The 21,619-nt window shown below is 43.2% G+C and overlaps 1 protein-coding gene across 2 annotated transcripts in view; it reads left to right on the top strand.

Annotated features, from left to right (window-relative positions):
- GRID2 (glutamate ionotropic receptor delta type subunit 2) overlaps positions 1 to 21,619 on the top strand; it is a 2,892,146-nt gene that overhangs the window by 2,432,370 nt on the left and 438,157 nt on the right. For both annotated transcript variants that reach the window (XM_069630564.1, XM_069630565.1), the window contains exons 12-13: positions 10,526 to 10,664; positions 19,847 to 20,042. In XM_069630564.1, coding sequence (XP_069486665.1) covers positions 10,526 to 10,664; positions 19,847 to 20,042 — 335 coding nt within the window. The remainder of the gene's footprint in view (positions 1 to 10,525; positions 10,665 to 19,846; positions 20,043 to 21,619) is intronic.

Genomic DNA, 21,619 nt, shown 5'->3' with positions numbered 1-21,619 from the left:
CCACTCATATCACACCGTTCTCAAAATAACCCAAGGTCACACTGGATCAGGAATCAGGCTAGTTTGTAAAGGTATATATATATATATATATATATATATATATATATATATATATATATATATATGGGGCAAAGCAATTGAATTTACTTATACTAATGCAGAAGGTAAAACACAGTGTTCAGGAGGTGAGGAAATTACTGACGGGCCCATTGGTCAGTACTCAACCCCCGAGAACTTGTAATACTGGATAGATGCACCGTGTGAGGACAGGGTGCAGGATTCACATACTCCAGCACATCTCAAAAATCAAGACTCAGTAAGTTGGCAAAGGAAAGTCCGTTTAATGATACATACATCAGCAAATGGTAATCAGCAGCATTGCGAACACCTGTCTCGCTCGACTTCCTCGAACTTCAGTCGAACAGCCGTTTTTATAGGCTAAACTCGTCATCATTGACGTCTAATTCTACAAAAAATCATCACGCAATATAATTGGTTGGGAAAGGTAACTTAAGTATAGGTGTTATATCTGTATATGACAATAGAGCATGCAGATTGGTTAACTCTTATCTGGTGGGCGTCTACGCCCATCCCTCTACATCACACGTGATGGACGTCACTATAAGTACGACGTCCTATTGGTTACAGTGTCTATAGGACCCTAGATTACATGGTCTATTGTGATTGGGCAAGTTACACCCCTAACACTAAATCTCCACTTTAATTAGCAGCATGCAGGATGAACACCCAGGTGCCTAGTGTCCCAAGATTCACCCTTCCTCCCTTCCATCAATCAGTGGTTTTAGGGCGATGTGTCAATTAGTTGGCTAAGGAAAGCCTCAAAACTGTAGTCTCTTATCAGGAAAAGTTATGGCACCCCTTGGATCTGGGTGACATCAGACGGTGGTACATCTTCGCGCCTGGCTGGTCACGTGTTGGTTCACCATGAATCTGCTTCAGTTTCCAGTTTTTCGTGTATTTAATTCTCCATGTAGCTCCACCACCTGCCCGGGCCGCCTTATCTTGACCTTCACAGAGCAGGCTAGTATGCTCTGAAGTTTCGATTCTCCTTAGCTGAAGCTCACCTACATCTCTTGGGTTGACCGCGATTTCCCAGGCCTGAGCCATCCTTTGTTGAGTTTCGATTCCGCTCTTTCCCCTGGCTTGGGCTTGGATATTGTAAGAGGATTCAATTCAACACTACAGCTAAGTCAATGCCTAGTCTGGGATACTGAATGGAAACCCTTGTTGATATATCTTTATGTCCAGTTCATGAGTTCTGGATGACTATCCCTATATAACACCCCTCTCTTGGAATCCCCCTGACCCCACTGAGCCAAGAAGTAGTTCTGTTTTGCAAGTTAAAAGGTTTATTTGAGAATTTAAACAATATATATATATATATATATATATATATATATATATATATATATATATATCACACTTTATAATAAATTAATAATTGAATATCACACTTCATCTGAGCAGTAATCAATAATGGATAGTCTGGCACTAGCACACTTCTTTATAATCAATGATGAGTGGTTATAGGATGGATAAGATAGCAACAATACTTTTATGGTTTCAAATGGATGCAAGGCTGAATGAAAATGCAGTACAGAAAAAAAACTTGATAGGGTTTCAGCAAAAGACAATGTAATCACTTTCTTGGACAATTCACCCCCCTTTTATGCAATGTAAGGAGATGAAGATGAAAATGACACAGTTCTTAGGAATGCAATCAAATAGAATTCAGTTCAATTCCCCCCCAGCAGCTTATACAACAGATAGGAGTTTTGAAAGACAGGCAAAATGCTTTGAATATGGTGACAATGCAGTGAGAAATATGCTGAAAATACTTTTAATTCCCTTCAGGAGGCTCAGGGTGAGTGGTTTCTAGTTAATATGAGTTCAGGCTCACTCTAGCAATGATTCAGGGATGGTTCTTAAGAGGCAAACGAAATTTATCAGTTCAGGCAAAAGCAGCTATCTTTTTACAAGTAAAGAAATCGGGCCAAATCGCGAATCGCGGCAAAATTCGCGAATGCGTGAATCGTGATTGGGGAGAAAGTATAAGAAGTTGGTTCTAGGCTGGTAGGAAAGGTAGGATTCTAAGCTTTCAGAGGAAAGTTAAACCAAGTTCCTAGCCCAAACGGTTACGGAGTTATGAACGATTGTGTGAAGGTTGTTTTTTTGGACTTGAAATTTTAAAAGTTCAAAGCGACAGGTTACAGCTTGCAGCTAGAAAATGACAGATGACAGGTGACAGTTAGGAGGCAGTTCTGGTTAGATTAAAATAGATTGAATTATATTATTTTAACTAAGAGATTGGTTCTGCACAGTTCTGCTAGGTAATCACAATATATTTTGAAATAGGCCTCCCCACGGATCTGGTCAGGTTTTGGACTGGACTGCGGTTCTGGTCTCGGCACTTCACAGTGATCTGGGTCAGCTCTCTGGTTCTGCTAACAGCGGTCTGGGTCACTCTGGATCTCTGGCCTCTGGTTCTGGATACTGCTCTGCTTTCTCTGGGTACAGCACTGCTTCTGGATCTTTCTGGCGCAGGGTTTTAGGCCAGAATCAACAGCTGTGAATAGTCTGCAAATGATTTTGGGCCTGCTGACAAATACTTATGCTTGCAGTGGGCCTTCTTGGTTCACAGTTCTGTAGTCTCTGTTTAGCTTGGAAGTCTAAGTGTAGGATCTCTGGATGTGAAGTCGTCGGTCAGCATGCTCCACAGCAAATGGAATTGAATCTCTCTACCTCTCCCAGCAGTCTCTTTTTATGTGTTTTGAAAGTGGGTGTGTGCCTGGGCCTAGCTAAGCCTGCCCCTTTCTACTTGTCATTGGCCCAATTCTCCCCTCTCCCATGATTGGGGAAGGAACTGTGAGTCAGAGTGATGCTGTAGGTTTTATGGGTCAGAGGATCCTCCCCTGGTCAGTTTGCCCACAAATCTATATTTGACCTAAAGACATATTTCATAGATACACAGTGGTTTGAAATTACATGCACCCATCACATATCACATGAGGTATACTCTGTTCAAACTCTGATGTTTCTAAGAGCTTGCATTCAGAAACGGCAACATTTTGCATTTTTTAACTGGTTTTGCAATATTGGTTTTTCATTAAAAATTATACACATATACACGGCCTGTCCATACATACTCCAGTAAATTCCCATGTCTCTAGCTTAAACACAGAGTCTGTGGTGTCAATAAATAGCGGGGTTTTGCCCCAGAACATCACACAAATTTAAGTTTGGGCTTGAATCGAAGGTACATTTTTTAAATGAAGGCTCTCAAAGTTATACATTCCTGTCATTTGATTACAAAGAGTTATCAGTGTTTCTGTAAAATATATATTTTGCTTTCAAATCAGTTCTCAGAGTGTTGGAGTCCGCCTCCAAGACTTGGGTGGGTCAGTGATCACATGTGTCTTCTGGCAGGCAGGCCTTTGTTGACAGGAAACAGTCAAAATAAACATATTCTATTCAAGTGCAAGAGCCTATTGTGTGGTCTCCAGGAGGCTCCCAGCCAGTCTGCCTTCTATCAATCAAGAGGTCATGTGAGATTCTAACTCCTGGTGTGAATCTCTGGAGGTGAGAGGTTTCCCAGCCTTTGGCCTGTTAATTAAATCAGATTGTCTTCTGGGAACAGCATGTGGTTAAGATTTTAATTAACTCCCAGCCTTTGATGTAAAGGCCTCTCCTGCAACTCCTGACATGCAGTTTCCCTGTCAGAGTTTAGACCGCTAGCGCCGCCCTCAGTCAAAAGCGGGTACTGCATGCAATTTTTTTGGATCAGTCTTGAATTCAAGCATTTCAAACAAGAGATATTACATGGAAGTATATTGTCCATGTTCAACAAATGGCATTGGTGTAGTTCTGCAGTAAAATAATTTTGTGCCCATAAATTAGCCATGTTTGACCTGAAGAAAACAAATTCCCACCAGTTATGGGTTGCTTTTGGAAATCAGCATTGCCCCTTTTACAATGGTTTTAGGCACTGTGCCCAAAATGGGTGGCAGCATATTCTTCATGCATTTCCCTGCGCATTTTCTGGGAAGTTCTGGCCATCATGATGTTTTCCATGCCAGTACTGCACAGTTTTTGTGGTAGGGCTCGGATGCATGGGTAAAAACATCCCACAAGCTGAAACCCGACCAGTTAGGCCTTGGCTGCCTGGGCGTACTTCTGCTTTTACAAAATGGAGTCACACGTGTACATTGTGCCTTCTTGAAGTAGATATATGGTTGGCGCTTGCCGCTCTATCTTCTACTAAGCATTGCAAGCAGTATCGATTTCTTAGCATCTTGCGTTTCAAGCCTATTTACACAAGTTTAACAGGTTCGATTCTTTCATCTTGGTTCTTTTGCTATGATGTTTCTTACGTTTTAACATCGTGTTGTTCTTCGTGTCTCTTGCACCTGTTTTCGTGAATACACGTGTTCGCGTGTCGCCTTTTCCCATGCGTTAGTCTGTCCAGGCACTCTTCTCATCATTGTTTGCCTTCCATCAGGGCTCTTTGTGTCTCCTCATGGACAGTCTGTAAATACTAATTGTTTCATATCAGCGGCTGGCATGGTTGTCTGATTGGGTACCGTGCTGCCCAGGGCTGTCTGCTTATTGGCATTTCAATAGGTACTGATCTTCTAATGTACACAGAGCAGATGCCCAATGCTGCTCTCTGTTGGTTCAGTTGCTCCTCATACGTCACATACCTTGGCAAGTATTTTACTGCTAACTCGCAATGGGGGGCAGGGGTGCAGGCCATATCTGGGACCTCCTCTAGAATAGGGAAAAGAACAGTTTGGGTTGTGAGCAGATAGCGTTTAGGTTAATATTTCCCCCTGCAAAGTTCTTTAAGGTACACATGAGCAATCCTACACAGATGTAAGTAATCAGCAGGTATTCAGGAATAAAAGACAATGGGGGTCATTACGAGTTTGGAGGTAGCCATGGTGCTAAGGGTCAGGGTCCGTGGGGACTCACTGGGACATTCCGACTCTTGCGGACCCGGTAAGTCCCCATTCCGAAAACCATTCCCCATTCCCATTCGAGCCCCCATAGGGCTCTTGGGAATGGGGAAGGAGCTAATAACGGGCCCGCAAATTGCAGGCCCGTTATTAGCTCTCTTGTCCCTTAACGAGTCCCGCTAAGGGCAGCTGGTAAAACCAGCTGGCCCCAGTCTGACCCGCTAAGGGACATCGGAATGCGGCTGTAGGGGTTTAACGGCACTGGCATCCTTACTGGTGCCGTTAACCCCCTACCGCCGTACTCATAATGACCCCCAATGTCTAGAGTTAGAATGCAATTTTCCCTTCCCAAAAAAGAGAGAAAACCGTTTCTGGAATAGGACACTTTTAAAATGACAGGTGAAAATGGCTTTGTGAAATAATGCAAAAGGGTGCACAAATGCTTAAATGGAGAACAATTCTTAGGAAAGCAACTCTGAACAAGTCCTAACACACATGAACTACAATATAAACAACAGTACACTCTTTAGATCAGTATGGCATTTGAAGAACACTTTGGATGGAAAAAAGACACGTGTGAACTTTGGAAAACTGCAAATTCGCGGCAAAATTTCACTATTCGATACTTGAAAAAAACGGGTCAAGTACACTTGTGGTTTTTGGTTGTGGATGTAGCTAAGGGTCTTAGGTATCAGTGAGAATTTAAATGTTGTTTCTATCTATACATTTGAAGAAGTTTTTAGTGAGAGGCGTTTTTGCAAAATAGGCGTGAAAATCAAAACAGCAATTTGGTTTTAAAAATGACAGATTGGTTCATTACACTATATTAATGACTATTGAAAAGAGGATGCCACCCGGGAATCTTCACAGTTACATGGCCAGCATAACCCTTCATGTGGTGGATACTCGATTCCTTTCTGGGATCTACTTTAGTTACTCAAAATCACTAATGACTTATGGTTTTGTAAAACAAATGAGAGAAAAATCAGTGCAAGAAAGATTCTGACAATACTAGGGTTCTGAAATTTAAGATGGGATGGTTTGAGATTGGGATAAAACAATGCAAATATACTATGGGTCACTGTTCTTCCTATTAATACTTACAGTCCCTTTTGATTGAAATTGACCGTCAAGGTTCTGGTCACGGATCGGGTCAGGTCTACCGGCACAGGACACTTCTGGAGGGATTGGATCAGCGGGGTGGTTCTGGTCAATTTTGGACTGCACCTCAGACTGGATTTGAATGGGCCCTTCTGGTCACTGGACACTGCAGATTAGCAGGATGTGAGTTTCAGTGGGCAAGCCTTTATGGTAGCAAGCCAAACTGGATCAGTATTAATTCCCTTCAAGTTTGGGATGTTTGAAATTGGGTCTAGCTAGAAAGAGTTTAGCAATGCTAAAGTCTGGATTCTGCAAAGAAATCAGGATCTTCAAAGAAGTCTGGAGTCAGCTACAAGATGAAGAGTTCTGGATCAAGGTGCTGCGCGGAAATCTGGATGTCTTCTGGAAGCAGTGTGTCCTATGTGTTGTGTAGTTCCTATATTTATGCTGCCAAATTACATCACCAAGTTAATGGTGTGGGCAGAATTGCAAAAACACACCCCCACGGCTGTGAGTGGTCACAGGCATTTGCCATGTTTTGGTTGGCAGTCAGAATGGAGCTGTCATCTTTACGATGGGATTTAGGAACTCCCACATTGATTTTGACCACAATTTAGCTTTCCCATAAACACACATGTTTACAATTATGCCCTCTACTAAAATCAGACCCATGCATTATATTTTCTTATGGTGTATCCTGGCGTCCAATTCGTATCTCTGTGAGAACTGTCTTTCATATTCTATGGGATTTCATCAATTTTAAGCATAATAGTTGGGATTAATAATTTCTAATTCGGTACATCTCTGGGCGCTTATCAGTGGATCATGTACGTACAATCTTAAGCTTGCAACATTAATAGTTCTGCTACAATGAGAGTTTTTTTGTAACTTTGTTTCCTTAAGTGATACAGGTTTCATCAATGTCTTCAAAGCAAAAGCCTAAAATTAGGTTAACATCTACCAATGTTCATGTTTATCCTTCTTTAGGTTCCACAGTCAAAGAGTTTCAAACTTAACCACAAATACAGATTTAAACACCAAGAAGTTCATAATTCTTTTTTTCTCTCCTTTCAACAAACAACAGCTGTCAGATCCCTTTGATCAGGGTGAGGTGTACAAGGAAGCATCATGTCCCTCCCCAGCAGAGCCTGTCCTTTTTTCTTGGCTCAGCCACAAGACGAATGTCGAATGAAGTCTCATTGTGCTCCTTGTTGTCAATATACGCGAACCATTAATCAGCCATTAGCCTTCCTGTAGCAAGGGAGTGTCAAACTGAGATGTCAAACTTCAATTAAACAGTTACCTAACTCCAATACTGGGTTGCTTTCAAAATTCACAATAGAGTATTTTCTTTGACACATACAAAAATAAGCAGGGTTTATAATGGATTTGGACATTTAAAATAATTAAGCCTTTCACAAACATGCTTTAAATGGGCGCATTTTGCAATCTCTTCAGGAAAAAGAAACACTTTTAAACTGGGTTTGACAGCTAATTATCTTATGCAGCTGTCAGTCAGTGAGGCCGGGATTCCTCTGACTGCTTGGAGGATCTATGATTTCAGCACACTTTTCCTTTCAATAATTAATTGGGAAAATGACTGAATTTAGTGCCAAAACAGCACTTTGAAGGTTGCCATTGATTAGGAAGCTGTATTAAACGGCATTTCGGATGTTAGCCCACTTCTGGGGCCTGGATTCATGTGACCGGAACCAACACCCACTGGCATTCTCTCGCATGGAGTTCTTGCTTTGACATCAACTTTGCCTGTGTGTGGCAGGGCGTGCAGTTCTTTTGTGGTTTATGAACCATGCACAATTTTGCAGATTTGGCACACACAGGGGTTAGTGCATCAATTTTTGGCCGTTTTCTTTCCCCATTGGCAAAGGGGTGTAATGGGGCGCATTGGCATGGGTTGAAATATTCCACACTACCACAGAAGGGGCAGCCTATGATATTATTAACGCATACCTTCTATAAGTATATATGTTCCCCTAACCAATCCCACCCCTTGATAGGTTTTGTTGTTTGCCACGTTGGATGATATCATAGCTGACATACAGTCAAAGTCTTTTTGTAACCAAAAATTAGACTAGAGTGAGTGAGCTGCATTTTGTATGATCACCAGATTTCCCTTCTTTATTTGAACAGACAATAAGAACATACTTTGCCATATTCTGTGAGACTGTCCAGTAATTTGCATCTGAGATCATTTATCATGGTAATTCCATTCTGCACATAAGATACGCTCCAGGTGCTAGTACACAAATATATGTGACAAACAATTCAGCGTTAGATTTAGTGTCTAAGTGTACAGTCAGTTGCTCCTTGCCCAGTGAGAAGAGGAGGGCTTTCATGGTTGACCTGTAGTAAGATAGTGTCATAGAAAGTACATTCACAGGGGCCATGGCAAGCCAACCATTTTCCATTAGCTTAATTTGAACAAGATAACTACCAGACATAAGATGTTTTCTAGAAAGTAAAGTCTCATACATCATCCTATTCAGTGAATCATTTGGGGCTTTTAGCAGCTTCCAGTGCGTAACTAAACAGCTCAGGGTAAGTTTCACCAAAATCGCTTCAATGTTAAAATCTAAGAAAATCGTAACAATGGCAGTGTGGGGAGGCAATCTCAGCAGTCTCCTTAGGATAGCATGCTCCGGTTTTGCTACCACCAGCATTTTCCCCTCAGCCTATATCTCTGTCCCTTACCACATGGTAGGTAAGATTTTAACTTGGAATAGCTTGGTCAAGACACCTACCGAGTGTCCCCCTCCCTTGTGGGCAAAGGAGCGAACCATTATTTCCTTTTTGATGCAAAAGAATGTAGTATAAAACACATGTATTCATTTGAAAAGTCTAATAAATATTAAGTTACACAAACCTGTAGAATAATTCATAAATCTTGCAAAGTTTCCCAAAATGACATGTTTGTTAACAGTCTTAAGAGTGTCTGTTGCCTGGCCAATCCCTCATGGTGGACTGAATGCCCCTGTACAGCGTCTGAATTGAAACATGAGGGTCCTGCAGGTTAGCCCCAGCCAACAGCTACATGCACTGCCATCCACTCTCTAATTTGCATGTAGGATGCACCAGTGCAAATACAAATATCATTCTTCTAAGTGCTGGTCTCTGTTGGCTGGTGACTCCTGCATGCCTTTGAATGGGAAATGATGGGAGGCTGTGAGAGACTCCAAGCTTCCTTCTCAAGGCCCTTAGGAGCATTGCATGAATTAGACCACTCCTCAGATTTATTTATTTTACTTTGATTTGTGTTCAATTTTGGCCCTGCCCGTAGGGTCCCGGAAGTGTATTACAAAGTTCAAACGTTCAGTAGTTGAGAGATGAAACAAGGCTTTCAAAATGTTTTAAGGGTATGATAGGAAGATAAGGATCAGACAAGTGTCAGAATGGGAGCATGGGAGGTGGAGGGTCTGTTTTACGGCTGAGGAACCAGATGATGTATATTCAGCAAAACTCATGAGTTCTGATTACCCAATTACATAGCTGTAATGTTTAGAACAGTGTGGTGGGTGCACCTACGGATCATGAATATGGCTCAAAAACCTGTTTCCTGGGATGAATCCCACTCAGGAAGATAAACAACCACATTTTAGCTCACTGTGCTCTTCATGAGGGGACATTCTCATTTGCATATCAGTCTGGTCCCACCCACCAGGGCAGTCTAGCACCGTAATACATGTCTGCCAATCTGTAATATGGCATGTCAGGGAAGAGCACAATAAAGAAAATGCCTCTGTTTAATGTGGCCACAGGAAAACTATGTCTTCACCTTTTGATGTCAGAGAAGGAGGCACCCAACTTCTTATTCACTGCACCTGCACCATAGAAACAGCACATTTGCCAGATTTGCACCGCTTTTCATCACACATCAAATACACTATGAACCCATGTCACCAAGCGTTGAGAAACAAGGGGCCTCATGATAACCCTGCCGGTATCCTGGCAGGTCTCCTGCCAGTAACCTGGTACTCCATGAGGGGATTTGCCATAAATACCGGCACGGGCAATACTGCTGCTGGTAATGACAGTGTTTTCTGCTGGTAGGGAGCCTGTCTTAACTCCAGCTGGAGGTAAGGCAGGCACCCCACCGGCAAACCCATAGGAGGCTGGTCTGTTCTGGTAAAGTGCCGACATTTGTGAATACCGGGACTTTATTACCAGACCGGCCGACATGGAATGGGGCCCAATTTGTTTACCAGGGACTTTTTAAAGGTTTTTCAAATGGGTAAGTGTCATCTCGAATTTCAACTAAAGCTTGCGTAGGAATAACTCATGATGCTCCTTGCATTACTTACAGTTAACACCATGCAACAAATTATCCATGCAAAGATCAGAATCAAACAAGAGATTGCTGGTTTTGAATGCACTTGAAAGGCTACAACCTGCTCCCCGAAGAGTTCTAATCATGTATTTCTTTACATTAGGAGGAGAAGTTCCCTACACGACCCTGGCAACCCGAATGATGATGGGGGCCTGGTGGCTGTTTGCCCTAATTGTCATCTCTTCTTACACTGCAAACCTTGCAGCTTTCCTGACTATCAGCCGCATTGAGAGCTCAATTCAGTAAGTAAGAGGAATGAATGGATGAATGAAGCATATTTAGTACAATGAAGATATCAATACATTCTTAGTTCTATTGTAAAACTGCATTTCCTCTTTGGAATAGTAGCATGTTCAGCTTTACCCATGACCAGCAATGTTTACTGTTAAGCTGACCAGGGCATGGCGGTCTACATCCTAGGTAATGTGTTGCTCATTAAGAGGACAGCAATGTGCTGGCGACACCTGCTATGACTGTGTGCACTACACTTGGCTGTTTTTCTATACCATGATTAAGCAGTTAAAACAATCTTTTGTTCATGTGTTAATACAGGTACAGTGGAAGCAGACACACTGGCACACACACAAACCACACAATGCAGTCCTTTTTCTAAGGAGATGCTAGCCAGTTAAAATTTAACACATAAGTTGTTAAAGAGATTTCTCGAGCTGGAAGCAACTTCTGGTTGCAACCATGGAAACACAATTGGGTAGGATTGCCCTCAATCAAACTGGAATTAAAACTTAACGCTATTTCTATAAACATGTTAGTGTGTAGTATAATAATCAGGTCACTGAAGGTTTGGAGTAAAAAATGTATTCACCTTAACATCAGCAACTGCAGGTAACACTGAACAAGGTCCATATATTGTTCATGGGCTACTTGGGAGCAGGCATATAGTACCTGGAGGACCAGGGCTGCTCTGGGGCCTTGTGGCAGTCTTAAGTTCCTCAATCAGGAAGAGTGCCAGGGGCACATCTGCTCTGTGTCTCTGGCACGCTACTGTTGCTCTTTTGCCTCTTCGCGTGGCTGGGGGCACTTACATGGAAGATCTCGCAAGACTACGGTGGTGCCACATCTTGCAAGCTTCCTACACACCTCCCTTTGGTAAAACAAAAATGTCTGTTCCATAATAAAGTAAACATACTTAACTGGTCTTCTGTGCTCGCTTCTAGGATAACTATTCTTCATACCCTCTGCGTCTGGTGCTTGCTTCGCTTCCTGGGACATTTCATGCAACTCCCTTTCTATCTCACTTTCTATGACATCCCTTGCCGATGTCTCTAGTTCTTACTCTCTAGTTGCATCCCGGTCCCGGGGGTTGCAGTGACTAAACTCATCTTGTGCTCTCTCAGTTGTCTAATGCCACTTTGCTGTTTTCCAACCTCCACACAACCTCTTCCATGTTCACTTCATCATCTTCCTTTACTCTGGTCAACAATGGTGGTACTAGTGTGGATGCCGCTCCTGTCCCCCTCAGCATGTGAAACGGTGACACTTGGGGGACCCCATTGGGGGTTAATCTGTGGGCCGCTATGGCCTCCTTGACAGTTTTCAGAGGATCCATTCCTGATGCCATTGCTAACTGAATTGCTCCTTCGATAAACCTATTTGCCTTCTGAACTAGTCCATTTGGCTGGGGGTGGTACAACTCGGCTTTCCTCTGCTTTATGCTATGTCTCTACAGAAATTACTCCAGCTCCTGTGACACTAGTTGGATCCCATTGTCTGTGACAATGTCGTTGGGGAGGCCTTCCCTCTGAAAAATGGATGTGAGGACTTCTATAAATGTCGTGGTAGTAAAGTTATGGACGCCTTCTGCTTCCACCCTTTTTGACAGATAGTCTACCATCACAATGCCATTCTGATGCTCGGGAGTCTTCGCTTCTAATGGACCAATAAAATCCAATCCCACTTTGTGCCATACTGCTTTGGGGATTTCTGAGGGAATCATAGAGGCTTGTCTGGTCTACAAACATTTATCACTGTTCATGAACTTGTGGCATCTCTCATTCATGGAACGTATGTCCTGATCCATAGCTGGCCACCAGTACGCCTCTCTCACGCATCAGCACATCATCTTGTTTCCTTTATGCCTTGAGTGGGCTCTGCACAGGATGACTCTTCTAATTCCCACTTGTGGTATTACCTGGTTGCCCGTAATGATAAGCCCTTCTACCTCTGATATTTCTCCGCCACCTTGCAGTAAGGCCTCATGGCTTCTGGGATGGCTATTTTTTCTGGCCAGCCACACTCCTGACCCCTCTCTGAGTCCTACCATGGTGGGATCTTTACTGTCCTCCTCGTTCAAGAGGCCTTCACTCAACTCTAAGAACTCTGGACCCCTGAGGTCTTGGATGGACGTGATGATGCATTCGTCCTGCAGAAACCTGGTGGCTCTCTCTTTGTTTCTTGGCAACCTGCACATACAGTTGGCTTGGGCATTCTTCCTGCCGGCTATGTGGGTTATCTCAAATATGTTTTCCTGCAGTTTTGACACAATGCACGCCAGGCGGGGTGTTGATGATGTTGCCCCTTCTGGACTAAGCATGTGGATAAGGGGCTTATGGTTGTTTATCAAGTTATATTGTTTGCCCAATATGTAGGTTCTAAAATGCTCTACTGCCCATGCACAGGCTAACATCTCTTTCTCCACAGTGGAGTAGTTCCTATCAGCTTTGGACAGTGCTTTGGAGGTGAATGCCACCACATGTTCCATATCCCCTCTCTTTTGGATGAGCACAGCCCCTAACCCACACACGCTGGCATCCGTGGTGATGACAGTATCCCATGCGGGATTGAACGGCTGTAGTCACAGTCCTTCCACTATTCGTCCTTTTATGTTTTCTACAGCCTCCTTTTGAGCTTCAGACTAGGCAAACTTTTCTACCTTTTTGAGCAGGACTCTCAGTGGTGCAGTGACTTCTGAAAAATTCAGGATGATCTTGGCTTAATATTCTGTAAGTACCAGGCATGATCTTACTTCATCCTTGTTGGCAGGCTCTGGAGTTTTGACAATGGCTTGCACAAGGTTTTGTTTGGGGCTTGTTCCTTGGGTGGAAATCTTGATCCCCAGGTATTTGACTTCTTGTGCTTTAAAGACACACTTCTCCTATCTCAACTTTACCCCTGCATCCTATACCTTTTCTCAATGTGACATCATGCGTGTGCTCCTCAGCGTACACCAGTATATCGTCCTGGAAATAGGAGATGTTTCCTATATCTCCCATTAGTGGGTCCATCATTTGTTGGAATTCCAAGGTTGCTGATGACACACCGAAGGGCATCTTGGTAAACTGGTATGTGCCAAATGGGGTGATAAATGCTGTGAGGGGCTTGGAGACGTTTAGAAGATGAATTTGATGATATGCATCCCTCATATCCAGCTTCGAAAACATGATGGCTTCCTTTATCATGAGGATAAGTTAATTTATGCTGGGTAGTGGATAACTATCTGGAATTACCTCTTTGTTGAGGCTGCAGAGGTTTCTGCATACTCTCAAGTCCTCTGAGTTTTGCTTTTTGATTAGCACCACTGGGTTTAGCCACTCAGAGGCTTCCACTTCTTTGATGGTGGCCTCTTTCACCATTTTGTAGAGTTATTTTTTAAGTATGTCCCTGGCGGTTGCCGGTACTGGCCGTACTTTATGAAAACAGGCCCTTTTGAAATCAATTTGGGGAAGTCTTCTTTCACCACCGGCACTCCTCCTGTATTGACTGTCAATACCTGATCCACCATGCTGGGGATCTAGTTTGATCTTGAGTTGGCTTGGTTGTTCCATCCTAGGACCACTGGGCCTTCTTTGGACAAGAATACGTGTGTCGTGGTCTCCCTTCCTTTGAACTCCATAACTCCCTTGATATACCTTGTATATATGTAGGGGTAATTTGGTCAAGTCGGAAGCCTGAGTCATACATCACTCTTGTCTCCATACCATTCACTCTGATCACGCAATGGGGCTTCTGCCTTCTGGCTCTTGAGCTGTTCACCATCAACACAGTAGGTCTCCCTTCTTCTTCCGAAGAAGATTATGCTGATACGCTGTGTCCCGCATTGACCCTCGTCACTTTTTTGTTGCGCCACTTGCAAACCCACGCAAAGTGACAGATTTTCTTGCATACAGAGCACTCCTTGTCCTTTGCCGGGCATTCACTGTCATTGGTCAAGTGTTTCATACTAGAGCATCTATGACACTTTAGTGGTTCTTTTCTTCCCCACTTCCCTTCTCTTGCGTCAGCCAATTGCTTCTCTTTTCTATTTCTGAACGTGATCGCTTGAACCTCTGCTGGGACGGAGCTGCCGGCAAACTCTTTCCATTGTCCCATGCTCTTTCTACGGCACCCGCAATCTCTATGGCCTTATCTAACTGAGGTTCCTTCTCCAAAATGCAATAGTCCTGCACCTTCCAGCTGTTGGTATGGACCGTCAACATGTTGCAGTTCATTCCTTCTGCAATATTGCCAAAATTGCACAGTGCGGATAGTTCTCTCAACTTGATTACATAATCACCCACGGGTTCTGATGCATCTTGTTTGCGACAATAAGATTGTATTCTGTGCAGCACTGTGTTTTCCTTGCTGGCAAAATGCTTCACAATTCTCCTCACACTCTCCTTGTACACATCACTGTTCTCTTCTACACCTGCTTCGGGCATGAGGCCATCAAAGCACATTGTCCTTCTACTCCCAAAGCATTTAATAACATCGCTATGCACCTTGCAGCCGTATACTCCACACCTCCTAGCGCCTCCATGTAAGTTCTGAGCAGGGGTTCCCATTGTGGCCATGGGACCGCAAGATACCTGGCTTTTGCAGGAATGACAGGGGAGGCATTGCTCCTTGCATGGTGATTTCCGGGTGTCAAATCCTGCCCTTGTCGCCAAATATGTAGTATAATAATCAGGTCACTGATGGCTTGGAGTAACAACTTTATTTGCCTTAACATCAGAAATTGCAGGTAACACTGAACAAGATCGATGTAATGTGCATGGGCTACTTGAGAACAATGATGTAGTATCTGGATCCCCAAGGCTGCACTGGGGGACTTTTGGCAGATCTAAGGGTCCTCAATCAGAAGAAGTGCCAGGAGCATGTCTGCTCTGTGTCTCTGGCACCATACTGTTGCACGTTTGACACTTTGCACGGCTGGGCACACTTCTGTGAAGGATCTGGTGAGACTACAGCGGTGCCGCATCTCGCGATCTTCCCACATTGTGCCTAACAAGGAGAAACCAGGCTACATTGTGCCATATTGTGGCTAGGCTCTACCCCCTGTTATTATTTGGATCAATATATAACACCTTATAGTCCAAAGGCTTTGTGTGCACATTGAGCATTAGGTTGAGGAAGGGCATTGTTGCAACCTATAAGGACCTCTTTGTTCTCCATAAGGCTGTTAGCACATTGTGGTAAAATTAAAATAAAGTATTGCATAAAATGTTGACTGTAAGGCTGCTCTGTAGCCAACATATTTGGAATCAGGTTAATAGCAAAGATTTTGTATTACTTTCACGAGCATTCAAATTAGTTTAGTGGAGGTGGCTAACTTATTTTCACATAAAACAGTGCCTCATCACGAGTATAGAGGTAAGCCATGCCGCTTTTAGCGGCATGCCTACCCCCATACCAGGTACCGGGTCTGGGTTCCAGGAATGAGGAATTACCAGGACATTCTGACCTTGGAGGGCCCTGTAATTCCCTTTCCTGGGACCCGGACCCAGTACATCCCCATTACCATTTGAGCCTATATAGGGCTCAATGGGAATGGGGAGGATGCTAACAATGGGCCCGTTAATGACGGGCCCAATGTTAGCATCCTGGTCTGCTAGCGGGTCCCGCTAAGGACTCCTGGTTTTACCAGACGTTCTTAGCGGGACCGGCGAGCAGACCTCATAATGAGGCGGTACCGGTGCGGTTGACCCTCTACCGCCTTCCTCGTAATGAGGCCCATAGTCACCTAGAAGACTTGTGCACAGATTCTCTGTCAACTCCGGTGCATGCAAACACGCCATTTATTGAGACTCCTTTTCCTTTGAGAATTAAGCAAGTAGTGGCCAGGTTTTTAAGGCTGGCAGGGAGCAGTCAGAAGGAAATGCCTGCATGCCAAACCAAAGGCATGCTCATGCACTCGAAAAAGCTGGCTTGGGCGTGCGGTACTCCGTGCTGCACCAACCTGATAAATCTGGCACTAAGTAAAAGCACATTTGCCATCGACAGAGTGTGATGGAACCCTGTTTCTGCCACCCAGCAAAACCTATGATGGGGACACCCCTACATGATGTTAGAAAGAAAACAAACAGAAAACAAATTTGCGTACATATGTATGTTATTTATCAAGTGCAAACATAGCTGGGAAGCAACAGAGAGCTGTACATAGGTGACGTGCAGGGGGGTTACAGGTAGAGTGCAGGGGTAGAGAGAGCAGGGGTGTGGGAGAGATCCAGAGGAGGGAAATTAAATAAATGCATGTGAAACTAGGTAGGTGTGTTTAGAGTCCAATTCTTTGCATCACCATAGCGATCATGCCTGGGCGTAGCAGTCCCCCTGAAGTGCTGATGTCATGTGCAGTGAAAAGTAACTCTGTGCTCAAATTTGTGGGACGCAATACAAACTATATGTTTTTTTCACCTCTGTCTTTAATAAGTTCTTCAAAGAAGTACTTAAACCATTGTCCTACCGCAGCAGCATATCGCTTCTAAAGAAACAATACAAAGTGCTGTGATTACGGGTAATATGATTTATGAGGCGAGCTCTGCGAAAATGTTTCATTCAGCCGGTTAAGCACAAGCTGCAGATCTCCCAAAATAAAAGTGCAGGAACATTTTTCATTACAGTTTGCCGTGCTAAATTAGGGTAATTAGAGGGCTTACAATTCAGAAGGGAATACAATTATAACTATCAGGGTTTAATTTACAAACTGTTCAAAATAGGGAAAACAACAACCCGGCAACTAATGACAGAAGGACTGTTAACAATGAATTATTGCAGAGCAGGTCCATGAATAAGTCAAAGGAAAACACATTTGTTTATTTTTCGGTGAGCAAATTGTGTCCTTGGGGAGAGTGTGATGCCAGCAAAGAGGTACAATTATATCTAAGAAAAAGTATTTATGTTACCCCCTGGCCAAACTTGCCTTCTTTTCAGAGAGCCAACAGTTACTTACTTTAATGAGGAATGCCCACACCTCCGCCCCCTAATCCTATTTATTTCACTAATCAGGAAACACTGCAAGATATCTATCCGCCATGTTCACAAGCCTATGCATATAACACACAGGCATAATATGGCATGTAGCTCAAAAGTAGTGTGCGTGTTTTGCTGGCAGTAAAATTGGGGGCCATACTGCTTTTTATAAGACCAGGGTAAAACAATGATTGTAACCAAAGATGTTCCAATCTCATAATGTAACCTTTTTACCACAGATTTGTTTTACTTAATATGTCCGCTTCTCTTTGCTCTGCTCGCCCCACCACCCGGGGCTTATAATGGGGCTCATTACAAAATGGGCGGTACTCATATACCATCACCGCCACTTGGCCCAGCGGAATTACTGCTAGGTTATGAGTTTTGAAAATCAGTCTTAGTCCCCAATCATGGTGGTAATTCCACCCATGATAATTCCTCCAATTGTTGGGGCTATACTGGAGGATTTAGCTCCAGCAGTAAACTGGAGGTAAATCCTGAACTTTAGTGCCATCTCAGAACTCTGCAGTGAGATAAAGCTGGCAGTACCTGTGTTTCTCCCGAAAATAAAAATGTTAGGTGTCTCTGGTTATCTAACAACTACATGGCAATACGAGGCTACACCTCTGTGGGCCTTCACAACCGAGTGTACAGGAGCTTAAAGACCATGGGCCTCATTCTGAATATTGCGGTAAGGCAACAATGTCGCCGGTAGTGCTACCGGCGCGTTGTTACCTCGCCGCAACATTCCGAGTATGCTCGCGGGTGCCGCTCTGGAATGTCTGGTCAGACTAGGCGTGCAGAGCGGCACCCGCGAGCAGTACCGGGTGGCAGCAATGGCCCCGTTATTAACGTGGCCGTTGTTGCCATCCTCCCCATTCTCATTGAGCCCTATGGGGGCTCTAATGGGAATGGGGACATACCGGGTCCGGGTCCCGCGAAAGGGATTTACCAGGCCCTCCAAGGTCGGAATGGCCCGGTAAGACCCCTTTTGTGGGACCCGGACCCGGGTTTGGGGGTAGCCATGCCCTTATTAATCTTACGTATATCGATGCAACCGAAACCCCGTACGATATCGAATGTAAATGTTTAAACCAAAGCATGCTAAAATAACCTGAAAGGGCACATTTTATCTGTCAAATTTCGGCTTGAACAGCAATATACTTCCACAGTTATGTCACGAAGATACGACCAAAGCCCTCTTAGTTAAAATGGACAGCAGAACCCGTTTGTGCTGAGTATTTTATTTCGCCTAAAGCTTTTCTTGTACTAGAGCTTAATTAAAAGCCTTCCCTTCACCCCGCAGCCAGAGCAACCCAATATTTCTGGCACGCTGGCCAACCAATGACACGTCTTCTATCCCACTTTGATGTAATATTTCAAAATATTCTCAGTGGGAAATCTTTTCAGCCTGTGACCCCGGCAAACATATATCTAACGACGATCCGTCCCACCGCAGCCATATGCTGACATATTTGGTAAATTAGGCCGGTGGTTCAGTTGTAGCCATTAGGCTCCAAGCACTGCCTGAACTCTTTTAATTCTGAGCTAAGAACATGAAGATATATATGTGCTTGGGCTGACTACAGATGGCAAGGATATGAAATAATGAAAATAAATGTCTTGTAAAATACCATTTCGCAAATGTGCTCCCAGCACACGCGCTCATTGATCTTTGTCAACGCCTGATGAAGCCACACAATCAGACTGTGATTAGATGAAACATTAAAAGAAGAGTTACTTGTTCACTTTTATAAGTTTGCAGTTTTAAGCTTCAGGATATTAGTGCTATCACACCAAACGTTAAGATATCTGCCATTGATTATCATTCCAACCAATGCATACTGTTTCCAAATTATAAACATGTAGTATATTGTAATTCCGTCTAGCTCACTTTTGCCGAATGACAACTTTGCCGAATTCCGTTTTTGGCAAATTATTTTGGGTCAATTTATTTACCACAAACAGATATATGGTAAGTTGGGGTAAGGTAGATAATTGGTGGGTGTTGAAGAGGGTCCCCCCCAACCACTGTTTGTGGTAAAGAAAAAAAAAACTGCACATTCAGCGAAAATAAATTTGGCAAATTTTCAGTTTGGCAAAAGAAAATGCAGCGAAGGTTCATAGAACCTGTAATTCGCTGATGCCTTGCTTGCCCTCGTCTTGTTAGGCATGTTATTCCTGCCTCTAAGTCTGGGGCTCTTTTCCTGTCCTTATCTTTGACACTCCACTTTTTATTCAGGTCTCTTCAAGATCTCTCTCGACAGACGGAAATCCCATACGGCACGGTCTTTGACTCGGCGGTCTACGAGCACGTCAGAATAAAGGGGATGAATCCATTCGAGAGGGACAATATGTATTCCCAAATGTGGCGGATGATTAACAGAAGTAATGGATCGGAGAACAATGTTCAAGAATCCCCGGAGGGCATTCGTAAGGTACGGTACACGAGGTTGTTATGCTCGCGCTCAGAGACATCGTGCTGGGACTCTGTTGAATCAAATGAATACAATGTACCTGTTTTACAGATGTTCCCCGACATTTTGCATGCCGGTGTTTATGGTTAAGTGATATAAAGTGAATTCTTGCGAACCCTACATTTTTTTTGTATTCATCTGAATTATTATGTCAAGTTGTTGGGTTTTATACCACACACTGTTGTCATTTGCATGATTGGCCTCCTGGCGCTACAGTGATCTGATATATACTGTGCAACTACCTCTATGGTAGCATGAATGGCAAGTTCCCCTAAAAACACAATTACTTCCTACCCTCTGTTTAACTTTATCATAAACTACTTGCATGGCATGTCGTCCTGTGTACATTTCCTAGGCATAACATTGCACTGTCCTATACCATAGGCCAAACAAGGCATTTGTTCATCACCAGTAGCTGGATACGTCTCTACTGAAATAGATGTACTGCACAAGAAATTGTGCATTGCCTTTTCTCGCCTGTGTTGTGTGACTGCAAGTCAACACATGCATATTTAGCTGAGACAAAATGGGTGCTGCAGTGATTAATTTACATGTGGACATTTGGTTTTACTTTATTGTTCATTTATAACATGCTTAATACCAGCAAGTGCTGTCTACGCATCGATCGGGATTTGAACCTGTGTTGCACTGCATTGTCTTGCTTCCAAGACGAACACATTGCCCCTGAACTATCCTTCCTCCCTTGAATGTAGCTGTTGCTTTACTAACTGCCATGAAAACATTGCTGGTCAATATACAAGCACATTTGAAAGGCAATGCTACCTCACACTGTCTGTCGAGTTTAGGTCCTGGTACAACGATGTTTACCACCTGTGAAGCAACTAGCATTGCCATAGCCATTGCAACAGGTACATGCCACCAAGATCCCCCAACTCATGGTGCAGAAGATGGATGGCTTGTTTTGCCTTTCACTAGAAGGTCATTTGTCTGACAATACCCTATATGTAATGCAAGGTATTGAAGAAATTAAGCTACTTGCTTGTGTTGTTGATGCACATGCAACATTTGTTCAAGTGTTCTATATAGACCAGGATGCTTTCTCAGACAAAGTTGACCTTACATTATCAACACTGACTCATTATTTTTGTTTAAATATACATCTGCTCAGTTCAGATTGAATGTATCTTTATTGCATTTACTGTGTGTTTTGTGTTTGTAACTTGAGTGAGTATGTGTGAAAATGAGGGTCCTTGTTAGTGGGACAGAAACCTGTTTGACATTTTTCTTTTTTTTACTAATTAGAGAATGCATGTGCTTATGTATTGTTGAAAGAGAAAAGAAGTCCAAAATAAAGTTGTTAATTTTATATAATAATAAGGACAGTGTATAGTTTTCACATACAAAATATCCAGTTAGTGATGAAGGTATTGTCTCTCTTTGGATGAATATAATGTTTCGGATTGGCTAAATGATTCCACTTGGAAACAATTTTTAATTTAAAAATATATATATGTGTCATATCATTGGACATTTAGTTCAGAAATAACTTTAAGGTCTCGAAGATGAATCCTCCATTT

The sequence above is a fragment of the Ambystoma mexicanum genome, chromosome 6q (genome assembly GCF_040938575.1).
Source record: "Ambystoma mexicanum isolate Mex_15411 chromosome 6q, UKY_AmexF1_1, whole genome shotgun sequence".
Taxonomy (NCBI): domain Eukaryota; kingdom Metazoa; phylum Chordata; class Amphibia; order Caudata; family Ambystomatidae; genus Ambystoma; species Ambystoma mexicanum.
Note: the sequence above shows the minus strand (reverse complement) of the source record. Positions and strands in the feature narration are given on the sequence as shown.